At 41.4% G+C, this 12,833-nt stretch overlaps 1 protein-coding gene across 4 annotated transcripts in view; it reads left to right on the top strand.

Moving 5' to 3' along the window:
- The window catches only part of ddah1 (dimethylarginine dimethylaminohydrolase 1), a 73,856-nt gene extending 61,415 nt beyond the window's left edge, over positions 1-12,441 (top strand). For all 4 annotated transcript variants that reach the window (XM_071486418.1, XM_071486421.1, XM_071486419.1 and 1 more), the window contains 2 exons: positions 5,560-5,703; positions 9,612-12,441. In XM_071486418.1, coding sequence (XP_071342519.1) covers positions 5,560-5,703; positions 9,612-9,728 — 261 coding nt within the window. In that variant the 3' untranslated portion in view covers positions 9,729-12,441. The remainder of the gene's footprint in view (positions 1-5,559; positions 5,704-9,611) is intronic.
- Positions 12,442-12,833: the final 392 nt, after the last annotated feature.

The raw sequence follows: 12,833 nt of genomic DNA, 5'->3' as shown, positions 1-12,833 counted from the left end.
ACATGGATATCAACTGCAACTTGACTGGTTGGCAGACTCATACAACCGCGGGGTGGCAATTCCAGTTTTTTTCTTTGGTTCACTCTTGGCTATATCCAGTTGGCTTTTTTTTCCTCCCATTCTGCAAAGTATTCAGCAAGAATAACACTACAAGACAGGACATCACACATGTTGATTCAGAACAGACTCCCTTACTTGCAGCTTGATGGCTGCTTCCCACTGTAAGCACACTGAAACCACCTGTCACCTTAATCCTTCCTCATTAATTCATATTCTCAGCTAATCTGTGGGGATTGCCCCTGGCACTCACACTCCAGCTTCAATTACAAAAGTATTGTCCTTCCATTAAACAGCTTGAGCCCATTTCGTTATACAGGCTCCTGAATTGATCAAGCTTCATTGCATCAATGTAAACCCCAAGGATGCTCACAAAGAGAGTAATAAATCTCGGCCCATCCCTCTGATGGAATTACCTCTGAAAACATCAGTATGTATGTGTATGTGAACTTTTTTTTTAATGACACATATGCAGTACATCTAATTACATAAGTATGAAGGCTTCGACACACAAGCGCATACACCCTTGGCCCAGACAGATCCTCTCTGGCAGGGCTTCTCACTTGCCTCCTAGTATGATATCTCCCCCTACTGGCCCAGTGTCACTTCATGTCTGGTTAAAAAAAGTCACCTAGTGTATCTCAGGGGCAATTAAAACCAAACCATCAGAAAGCAGTTCCTAATGAGGCAAAGTGCTTGAAAGAAACACAAGGACAGAATTGTTGGCTGATGCAAATGTTTGCGTTTGATGAAGTGAACTCAAGAATCTGTGCCTAAACACATGTGCTAATTAATTTTATATTCCAGCATTGACTCGTTAAGATTCCTGCCTGTTTGATCACCCCAGTAATTAGCTATTGGAACGAGGAGTGGCCGTTATCGAGACTTAATGACAGACTGCTCGCTTCCTAATTACGGCTTACATCACCCTCTCTTGCAGCAATTAGCTCCTGTTTTAAAGGGACTTTTAACAACCCTGGATTTGTAATTAGGTAATGTTCTCTTTGTGGGGGGAGTGAGATCTTATGAATGCTGTTCTAATGAATTCAAAGTGCCTGTTTTGGATGTGAGCGCAGCTCTTATGTCTGCCCTGAGACAAAGACATTTTGTACAAATCAAAGTTGGAGCCTGACTAGTTCGGTTTGTCTTAACGAACTGAATTTTGCAGCGATAAGATATTCAATGAGACCCGGAGGACCTGACCTGTTTCGAGAGTGGGTATAGTCATATGATTCATTTTAATTCATGAAAAGTGTGGATCTGCGGTACAGTATATCTCACTGACATCTGCTGTATCAGGGATGTTCATTTTTACTCTGTCTTGAAGTGTGACTCTAGAATTCTTTAACAATAAGGTTGAGTCCTCAGAATATTTATATTTGTAGACCTGGTGTAGTTTCCCGTCTGTGTTTAGCTCCCGGGATGAGAATACACGCTGACCTTAGGGATTTCGTCATCCATCTGCCGCTGTCAGTGCCAAACCTCTCTCATGAAGTCATCATCCCGAAATATCGCCTCTGTCAGAGGATGCAGCACCCACTCCCTGTTCTCTCACACACCATACCCTCGCTACACTACAGCGCCGCTGAGCCCTGTTTGATCCATGAGGTCATTACTCTCCACTGGTCGGGATTTGATCCTCACTTCAAGGTTGTTTACGCACTTGAGTTTTATAGATAATGAAGTGACAACACAGTGAGGGTCATAAACATGTGATGACCAAATCCTGATCAAAGGCATACCCACATACACAAGTAAGATACTAAATATTCCACGTTTCAGATGATAAAACTGATGAGATATCTAGTAACTAGTGAGCATCAGGTTTCTCTGCCGATAATGTGAAAGCTCACTGCAGCTGACTCAAGTCCTTGAGTCAGCTGCAGTGTCTGAGAGCAGCAGCTGATAGAAGGTCCGTACTCTATTTAATATGTACTACATACTAATCTTAATTGTTTACTGCAGGTAGCATTAAAAAATATCAACATACTGAACAATTTTATGCTAAAACGAAACGAAACATGTGACGTCAGTTGTCAAAATGCGACTGTGTGATGTCAGTGCAAGTTAAATGTTGCAAAGAGAAAACAAGTGGTTTTCCCAAACATAACATAACAACATAAGCATGCCAACATGCTCATCGTGACAATGGTGATATAGCAGGTTTACCATGTTCCCGTCTTTGTTGGGCCTGTTAGCATGCTAACACTTGAGATGCAGATGAGAATGTCATTGGTTTTGCAGCAGGAAGCAGCCATCAAACTAAGTAAGGGAGTCTGCTCCGAGTCCACACACAATGTTCTGTCTTGTGTGTTATGTGTAATGAATACTTTGCAGGCCGGGAGGAAAAAAAAGGACAGGGTTGTTCATTTCAACATGATTAAGCCAAATACTGGATAAATTTAAATTCTGACCTAGTGATGGATGAATTTGAAATTAAAGTTTAGAGATCAAATTATGACAATTCATCAATTCATCCAAAGGTGTTTGTGCTGAATTTTGGGGCAATCATTCCAGTAGTTGTTGAGATATTTAACTAAAACCTGAGTCAGGTTGTAGGACTGTGAATGTCTGTACATAATTTTCTGGCGAACCATCACAGTGCTACTGTGGCTAAGAAAACTGATGAGTTTTACAATATGTACCATATCAGGAAAAGAGCCACATAAGGCCTTTGAGCGCTAGGTTTCCTTGTCAGTGATGGTATCATTGAGTCCCTGAGTCAGCTGCAGAGTCAGACAGCAGCTGACAATATATCACAGTTGACAGAAAAGCACAGGATAAATGTGAATTCTGTTTGCAGGAAGTATTCAGAATTCTTGTTTCCTAGTATGTTCAGAGAAATTCAGTGTCCTCCCTTCCCCTTCCTGCCCTCCACGTCAGCTGCAACCTCAGGGTGCAACCATAAACACTCCATATAGACCAATAATATTTCCAGAGTGAGAGCGTTTCAGGGAACTATAACAAACATTTATTGTGCATCACAACAGGAAACAATTGCAGTCTGATTTCCCCACCAGATTTGGAAGCAGCCTTAAGAAGGATTTGTCTTGTATCTGTTGCTCATCAAAAGGATTCCGTGGAGGCAGTGATCTTTATAATTATACATAGCAGCAGCAAAAATCCAGATTATGCCAATGACCACAGTGGAGAGCATCAGGTCCGGTAAATTGTCAGTGTTTTTTTGTGAAGTTGTGATTGTCATTGCCTGGGGGAAGGGTTGTGGGGGGGGGGGGGGGGGGTTTATTATCTTCCAGTAAATATTTTGTTTTCACAGCTCTGACTAAGCATGTTCCGCTGCCCAGTTACCACTCTGTGAATTAACTGGACCTCAGCCACCGTCCAGATGTAAGTTGCTGCTAATTTGCTGTAGCTTTATGCTTGGTCTCGAGCCAGAGTGACCATGTAGAAGCCGCAGTTCTCCACTGTTTCTTTTTTGTTTTTTTTTTCAAAAAAGACGCACAAATCTGAGGCAAATCGATGATGACAGGCGGGTGAACCGACGTTAGCCAAAGCTACTGAAAAGTCCAAGCTAATTTCTCAAAAAACCTGCAGTGAATTGCATAACCTTAACTTGAGTTTGAGTGAAAAGCAAATTAAACCTTTAGTTACACAAAATAACAATCTGTCCTCACGTTGACGCGCTGTACCCTCTGACAGTGAACGGAGAATCAAGTGTTCCATGACTCAGGTGAATTTTTTAAGGATTTAATTTGCTTTTCATGGATCAGAACTTCACACGGAGCACGATGAAATCTTGCCGGAGGACATTTTCCTTAAACCCTGAATAGTTTTTCCTCTCTGTTTTTACTAAGAAAATGAGATGTTTTAGAGACAGAGAGTAAAGCGGGAACAACTGTGATCTTTGGTGGAGTCAACGTTTATTCTCCCCTCTACCACTCTTAATCCCCCTGTGTGTGAGAGACAGTGTTGGCGGTCACGCACATGGACAGTGTTTTCATTTAGGGCTGCTGCAATCACGTAACACACCCACAAGTGACCTGGGAATGTGTCTGGTCTGGTTACACACACTCAGATTGCTTGTACTCCACCCTGCAGCCCTGCATTTAGAAATGGCAGCGTCAGCTCCTATAAAGTTGATTTGATTGATCTCTGCATTGTCAGTCGTTTGAAGGGTCTTTTAATGTACCATAAATCAAAAGAGAGTTATTTTGCTATTAGATGTACTATATGAAAATATAAGTCAGTCTCACAGTCTGACGCTATGATTTCCTTTTTCCAGACTTTGTTAACATTGCTGTTGCAAAACATCCATTCCTGTGATGCTTTTGCACTGCACCTCCTGGAGTTCACCATTCAGTGTAACAATGAGTCCTGTGACAGTGTTTTCCTTTTTTTTAATTTAATGATGGGATTTACTGCTCATACTAACCACACAATTGTTCTTCTATTTATTCCCACCAAGCACTGTTATTGCAGCCAGAAACATTAAATGTGTCACTTCCTGTGTGCCGAATAAATTTTCCCAGGAAAAGCCCTAAGTAAGTACTTAGAGCAGCACTTTTGCTGTTGGGCTGGATCAGTTGGTAATGACAGACTGCTATTTATGTGGCAGTAACTCATGTTTTTCAAGGTACGGGGAGTGTGAGTGTATTCACCTCATTATGCGAGCAATATAATGCAAAGTAATCCATATTTCTACATAACTGACACAACAAAAGGCCTTCTCCATCTCAGTAAACACGCCGGTCTTCCCTGTTCCGGCAGACGTATTCAGTGGGAAGCGAAATGAAAACATCTTCAGCCTCAAAGCCCATTGTGCTCACAAACCACACACTTTCCTCCCACATGTCTACTTGTGTGTCCTCACATCCAATCACTGCCACTCCTCTGAACTTATATGTGCATCAAGTCGACGTCGCACGTTCTGGATGCAGAGTAATGCCAAAGGTGAATGTTGCTGTAAATTTGCTATCATCTACTAACAATAAGAATTTGTGTATCTTTTTTCATAGTTTCAGTTTTTAATAATAACTTTATTTGACTGCTAATGATTATGAAACAACCGGCTCATCCTGCTCATGATTAAAAACAGGAGATGGAGCAGTAGAAAAGCACAAGAGGTCCATATCAGGTGGAAATATTGCTCCTCAAAATATCTTTTCGACGGTCCGCAGATGTTCAGCTCATAAACATTAAGAGGCACCTGCCTCTCTTCTGGTCATAACATCCTCACCCCCCGACTTCCACTTGGCAACACGGGCGTCTTCTCAGCCTCTCTCCCCCCGCCGCCCGTCCCACCTTCGACTCTTTCAGATTACATAAATAACATGACATCTGCTGAGAAAGAATGTCTGTCTGCTCCTGTGTTCTCCATTAAGGCCCCCCAGGCCCCGAGAGTGGTTTGGCCGGCAGAGAGACGTGGTGCTGCCTTCGGTATTGTGGCCTCGCGTCTGACTCAAAGTGTCTGAATAACTGTCTTCCCTGTGGAGCTTTAGCTCATTGTCTATTTTCTGCCTTGTGTCTTATCTTTGTGTGTAGATCATGCAGCAAATGAGTGACCATCGCTATGACAAACTGACCGTACCCGATGACCTCGCTGCCAACTGCATCTACATGAACCTGCCTAATAAGGGACATGTGCTGATGCACTGCACAGCAGATGAGTTTCCAGAGAGTGCAAAGGTAACGTCCAGCTCATTTCTCATCCACAGACAGGAACTTTGTCTCACACACTCAGTCGCACGTTCATTTGCAATCCTGAGGTCACACCTCTGGGAGGAGGAAACGCAGTCAGGAGAGCCAGACTGGTTTAGTGGCTCACATTTAAAGAGCACTGCCCTTTGTTGCTTTTCATCCTGTCCAGACCTGGGAGAAAAACAACTGGCTGGGGAGGGAAACCTGGCATAAGCTGTGTGGTTGTTATACACACACACACCACTGCAGATTGTGTTGTGGCCTTTTGTGGACACACTGAAGTTTTAGTGAAGAAAATCTTTTGTGCTTTTTTCTCAGAACTTGAGTTAAGCTGCTATAAACAGTATCTGTATAATGTCTGTATCTGTGTGTTTGTGAGAGCCCACAGAGGATTACCACCTGACTCTGCAGTTTAGCTTCTTCTAACTCATTTTGGTTTTACAGTCTGCGACTTTACGTTGATAGTTCATTCTTCCCACCCTAATCATTCTCATGAATATTTAATAATAATATATAATCAGAGAATAAGTCCACTGTACCTGCCCAGCACCAAACAGCAGGTAAACAAAGTGAGCAACTGCAGTAGTTTGTGAACATAGTGAAGCATTGAGCCAGGAGACCAGACCAGACCACTTACTTACACATGGTAACATTGCTCCATCTCTGCAGGAGGTGTAAATAAGACACTGTTTGTGAACATGTTTACCATATTAACTTAAAAAGTAAAAAAAACAATAGTGTGTCAGTATAGTAAGTACAGCTTGTTGTGGTTCCCCAAGAGGTAAAAAATTCTATAATGCAAGTATAAGTATCTTAAATTTCTTAAACTTTATCCATTATCCTTTATCCTTTATCCTTAATAAGCCAGCCAATTACAAATTATGCGTGCTGCATCTTTTTTCTTTTTCTATACTTAGAATTACTTATTTCTTGTGTCTCTACGGCCTAGTTGTTTAAAATGAAGGCAAATGCCAAAAATGTATCATTAAAAAAAGATGCTTCCCTGACTGATGAATCCTGATGAAGTTAAAATATCTTGCTGTTAGAAAAGATATGCTGCTGATAGAGGAACGTCTTTTTGTACTAATGATTGCCAAGTTGGCTCCATTTCAGGAGCTCACAAGGGAAAGCCCAGAGGAAATCTGTAAGGATCAAACTAATTTCAGAGAGAGATTGAAGAGTTTTCCTGGGTGCCCTCTTAAGAGCCATCCTAATAGCGTGTATTCTTTGTTAAACTGTTAGGTATGGTATGCTGGCTCAATATACCTGGCTGAACTCACCTCCAGCAGAATCTCACAGCCTAGACTATCACTGCATGAACACGTATAACCATAAGCTTTCATACAGACATACAGTGACCTACTTACAAACACCTACAAGATGTTCCTTTCACTTGTGGTGCTTAAATATTATTTTCTACAGTAGCTTGATGTGAATGACATGTTATTGTCTCGTTTTGGCTGTTTGGTTACGGAAAAGGCTGAGCAGCAGCCGTGTTATTTAGATGCTTTGGGGTCACTTTACATTACAAGGATCTTTCACAAGGATTCTCACAGGATCAAACCCAGCATCCTGCAATCTGCAGGAGACAGTGCCCAGACCTCAAAATGTACTCTGTGGTTAAAACCCCAACCTCCGCAGCTATTTTTAGAAGGAAGAATTCACAAAATTATGCGTCTTTGGACTCTCATCCATTGCGAAGGCTCAGTTTTTTTTCCAGGAAGATTAGCTGTAGGAATTTAACTCCAGCATAATAAAATCTATTTGTGTACCTCGTGCTTCCTGCTTTGATAGCACCTTTTAACGGACCATTTGGAGCAATATTTTAGAAATGTATGTTTGTTCCATGATCTAGTTTCCCTTATGATGTTCAAACCCACGAGAAACTGGCCAGGAACCCAGTTCTGGTCCCAAACTTGTATTTAAGAAACTGAATTAGCAGGGATAGTTTTATCAGCGTTTACTATCATGCCTTCTTGTACAGTAGGTCTCAGTTGTCTCGTGTTTCCCAAGGGAACTTGTTGCTGGTTCCTTCAATGAGATGTGGAAGATTTCTCAGCACAGTCACAGAGACACTCTGAAAGACTTGTGCTGCTTTCTAACTCCAAACATTGTCTGTCCTAATCTCCGGTCTATTTTTAGTTTGCTCATAAGGTTACATAAGAGTTCCACATTAACAAAGGCAGGGGGTCATGAGAGAGGATTGGTGGGGTCGGAGGGGGGCGGAGACGGGGCATCTTTAATGGTTAGCAGTGGCGACGGCTCCAGAGGGCTCGGTTTGGAGATAAAGAAAGTGAGCAGACAAAAGCCCCAGTGAAATATAACTGCTCCTGCTGTGTGGGACCATGCCACCCCCCAACCCAACATATAAATCCCAGCCGCAGTAATGAGAACTCGGCTGGAAATGATCACAAAAAGAGACACTTCGGAGACGGAGATGCTATAAACGGCAGGGAATTTACTGTTGTTTTGGAGGAGTTATGCAAAAGCACAGCCTCCCCTGGGTTGACCCTCTGATCATGTGGTATAAATAGAAGCTCCTTGGATGACGCTGAAAATGCCATGAACAATAATAACTTTGGTGACCCCTTAATTCAACAAGTGGCGTCATTTAGATCAAAAGTTGTTTGTCTGATACTTTAGTTTGTGACCAAATACCTGCAAAACTAATGACCTGTTCTGTTCATGAGCAATTGTTAGCATGCAAAGAATTTAAAGTAAGATGGTGAACTTTACCTGTTTAGCATTAGCATGTTAGCATTGTCATTGTGAGCATGTTAATATGTTGACTCTGGCATTTAGCTCACAGCACAGCTATGCCTGGGTACAACCTCATAAAGCTGCTAGCATGGCTATAGACTCCCGGTCTTGTTTTCTACAGTAGATGGGGACCAAATCTGTCATGAGTGTAGAGTATAGAGCAATTATGTAAAGATTGTATGGAAAAATATGCATAAGCACCACATTCTGCAGTGGTATAATGGCGTTACATGAGAGGATGATAGTGCAGTGCTAATGTTGGAATTATTAAGAGAGAGGGCCCTGACCTGTACTGCTGCCCACATTACACATAATGGCTTGGGTAGAAAAGAATCAAGAGTTATAAGGCACATGGTTGTGGTTTTTAACATGGCATCTGACTCACCAGAGGCTTCATCAGCTATATTGCATCATGAGATAAGAATTTGTTTAGTTGGTCCCTCTGGCTGTGCTGCAAGGCCTCGCTCAGTATCACAGCGGGGTTGAAATGAGAGTTTAAAGAGAAAAATATCCTGGTTTGGAAGTCTGGTAGGAAAACACTGGTTTTCTTCTGGAAAACGTCCACAGGGTGACACACTACTTTACGAGGGTCTTTGGAGAATGTCGTAATAGTTCTCACTCCCATCTTTTATATATTTTGCCGCAAGACCAGGAAACCTTGCTGAATGCTTGTTCTCCTACTTCACATTGTGTGTGTCTCTGCAGGGCTTTTATATCACAGAACATTACGAGTTGACAAATAAATAAACAGAGCGTTGCAGAAGTTCTTCCCCACAGTTTAGCTACTGCCCGCTGAGCTGTACCTCAACTGTTGGTAGTGCTGGCTGGTCAATATCTGTAACACTGGCTCATAGATCTGGTACCCACGGGCAGAGTCAGGAGGCAGAACAGGAGCAGCTGTTGCCACGACAACATCTATTTTGTGTTTGATCATTTCTTTAACATCAAGAAACTGACTCTTGATTCACAAATGTAACACTGAAACATGTTTTTCCAATGAGATTTGGTGGAACACTGATAATCTTGAATTTCATCTGACATAATTTCAAAATATCCAACAGCAATTTGTAAACACAACCTAAAAAGGTAAGATGTCAGCATTTCCAATGACTGCCTCGTGTGTGTGTGTGCTGCAGGTGTTCGAGAAGTTGAAGGACCACATGCTGATCCCTGTGTCCAACATGGAGAAGGTCAAAGTGGACGGAGCCCTCACATGCTGCTCCGTTCTCATCAACAAGAAGGGCAACATCTGAGCACGCTCAGCAGGGGGTCTCGGTGCACGGTAACCAGGCAGAGCTTGTACCCAATCACCAAGGATCCCGAGGTTTAACAAAACAATCTTGGTACTTAGAGGAGGGATAGGCAAATTTGTTGATGCTGAGAGACAAAGAAAATATAAACTGTTTACCCCCAATACACTCAAATCCCATTAAAATGTCTTAAAGTATGTGAACAGTCCATTTGGCACAAAACACAGTTAATTACAGATTTTCTACATCTCTATCAGAATTAGGATATCGCATTAAAATTACATCTTATTTTGTTCTTGATTTGAATTTATTCTAATATTTTCTATAAAAGCTGAATATGAGGCAAAACAACAGGCCCATGTTAAGCCATATGTTCCTGACAGTATTTGTTTTAGCCTACAAACAGTTAAAATTTAATTTTAATTAACCACAAACATCGTTCTAATTAACCGGCTCGTGCGTAAACCAACCCTTGCACTAGACCAAGAAAACTAGATGGATCTGTTTGATAAATAGTTTTTTTGTTGCCATTGAAAAGTCTTACCAGTGTCGCACTGCAGATTTATAAATTACATAAATAACAGACATCGACAATGAAAAAATGTATACAGTTGGTTTATACTGTTTACATGCACCCGTTTTAACTTAATTTCTGTGTGTGTTTGGTTATATAGTGCAAATGGGACATGGCTTGTGATCCTTTTTTCATGAACTGTATTTTGAGTCCAAGATGGAGGATGGAGGGAAGAAAAATCCTGCTACTGCTGTAATAACAAAAACTTAAATGTCACTGTTGCTAATTAACAGCTTTTTAAAGGTGTTTGTTAAATTCCTGCTGTTTTTTAAGGTTTGGTGCTGAGGTAAATTTCATGATCGTCCTTTATTTCAGAGCCACTAACAAACCATTGTGTATTTTAGAAAGAGAATGCATCTATCAGGATGATTTCATTACTCATTCTGAAAATGCAGCTCTTGAAAATCCTACTGCATATATGAGCTTTTAGTATGATTAGTATGGTTTTTTTTGTGATTTATGATTTTGTGATTGATATTGAAAGTACTGCCACTGAGACCTGAGGTGCTCTTATCTTTCATGACTATAGCTTACTTCTCATTGCCATTGATTGTAGAGTAGTGGAGATGAGGTTTGACTGATCCATAACAGTTGCCACCAGCTACAGAAGCTAACAGTAGCCTGTTGATTTATTCTACAAGTGAAAAATCTGTGGCCAATTTGCTGCAGCACTTTTGCTTCCCCCCTGGTAAACATTTCTTATTTGTGGAGATGCAAACCTAATAATCTGTGCCAACCCTGCAGAGGACAGATAAAAGCTGCCTCTGTAGGAAATGGATGTTTTCATTATTGTAAGATGAACTAAGCTTTTCATTTATTCCAACGTAACACCTCTGCTCCTTTTAATGTGCCATCCCTTTATGGAAAATGTGTGACTTCTGCTCCCGCTGAATGAACCTGAAGGGCCTGTATTTTTCTCACATCATTGGTTCTGCCTGTGTTGTCGATTACACTGGTTCTCTTTTTTTTTTTTTTTTTTTTACTGTCTGGCAGTTTTTACTCCAAAACTGACTTAAAGCATGCTGTGAAAGTGATGTTAGTTCCACTAAATCTAATAGCACCAAATGTGACTATAGTGAGAGAGTTTGCACTCAGCATGCAGAACAAGCTAACTGCCCGATTGGTGTGTTTCCATGTGCGTTCACGATGGTAGCTGCCAGCGGGCATTTAAAGGATGTCGATTAGCTCTGTTGTGGTGGCCTTGTCTCTGCTGTTGCTGAGTTGATGTTTGAGGCCTTCACATATAACAACACAGTACATGTGCACTGTAAATACACTGTATACTGTACGTGGAGGCCCACCGCATCTGAAACCATGTTGTTCCTCATAGTGATTGTAAGTGAAAGTTGAGGAAATGACATCAGGTGGTGATTCAACCTCCCTCCATAGACATTTGCGTATGGGCAAGTGGGCAGTGATGAAACATGGAAAGAATTCCTGTTGGGAGGAGAGGCCTGTACGCCAGTAAACACTGCCTCTCTTAAACTTCTCTGTCTTTCTCTCGACTGTCTCGCTCGTAACATTCGCTTTCTCCCACACTCCGCTATTGCCTCATAGATGATTCTGGGCTAATTTACAGCCATGATATCATACAGTCTGGCAAACACTGTAGATGTGATGGCCTGCCATTAAAGTGTGACACTAGTAGTATATTTTACAGAAGGCGGCTGACTGGATGCAGAGTGATAGCATAGTTGCAGAGCATCCAGTTCTGATTCTCATGTAGTTACTGCATAAAGCTGAGCCAAACAGAACCAGTCATACACTGTCTGATCACTACATGGCAAAGTCATTTCATTTAAGATTGTCATCACCTCTCACACTGCTCCAAACCACCTCTTGGTTGTACAACACTGAGACACTGTAACCTTTTCCTACTGCTGATTTAAAATCAAATAACGTTTAATACATTTTTGGTTCCTGGCTGGCAAGGCTGTATGTGAGTAACTGTTCCTGACTTTGTTGAAGGTTATTTACACTCTTACTAATCCCCTCACTCATCCCAGTAGTCATGATGTTGTGTGATTGCCCATGTTCCAACTCAGGTCTCTTGGTTTTCATACAAGTTGTGAGTAATTATTTGAGTCATGTTAAATTGAGCCTTTCGTCTACTTTGTGTAATAAATTAACATCTAGCATTCAGCTGTGTTGTATTTCTTAATTCAGGTTAAAATTATCTGCAGGTGTGAAGGTCAAATGAACATTCATTCATGATTAGTAGTGTTATGTTAACTCAAATTTTGTTTAACAGCTCTCAACAATGTCTGTATTGGTATCACCCTCAAGGACAAGGTTAGTAGATCGTGAGGTTTTATCAGGTGTTACAAAATACAAACCTGAACCCGGGCTACAAATCTAACTGTTCATTTTCAGTGGTGTAAAATAGCTGTTGTCTCAGGAGCTGTGTGAGACAACACAGACGTCTGATCTCTGTCTGTTGATATCTGCTGCCACCTAGTGACACAAAAATGCAAAACAGACAAAAACAAGGTTTATATCCAGGTGCACCACCGAGCAGTATTTGTTTAGTTGGA

Source organism: Trachinotus anak, unplaced genomic scaffold (assembly GCF_046630095.1).
Source record: "Trachinotus anak isolate AG129_WGS33_773 ecotype Australia unplaced genomic scaffold, CSIRO_AGI_Tana_v1 ptg000010l, whole genome shotgun sequence".
In the NCBI taxonomy this organism is placed as follows: Eukaryota; Metazoa; Chordata; class Actinopteri; order Carangiformes; family Carangidae; genus Trachinotus; species Trachinotus anak.
This window is presented reverse-complemented; position numbering and strand designations above follow the sequence as displayed.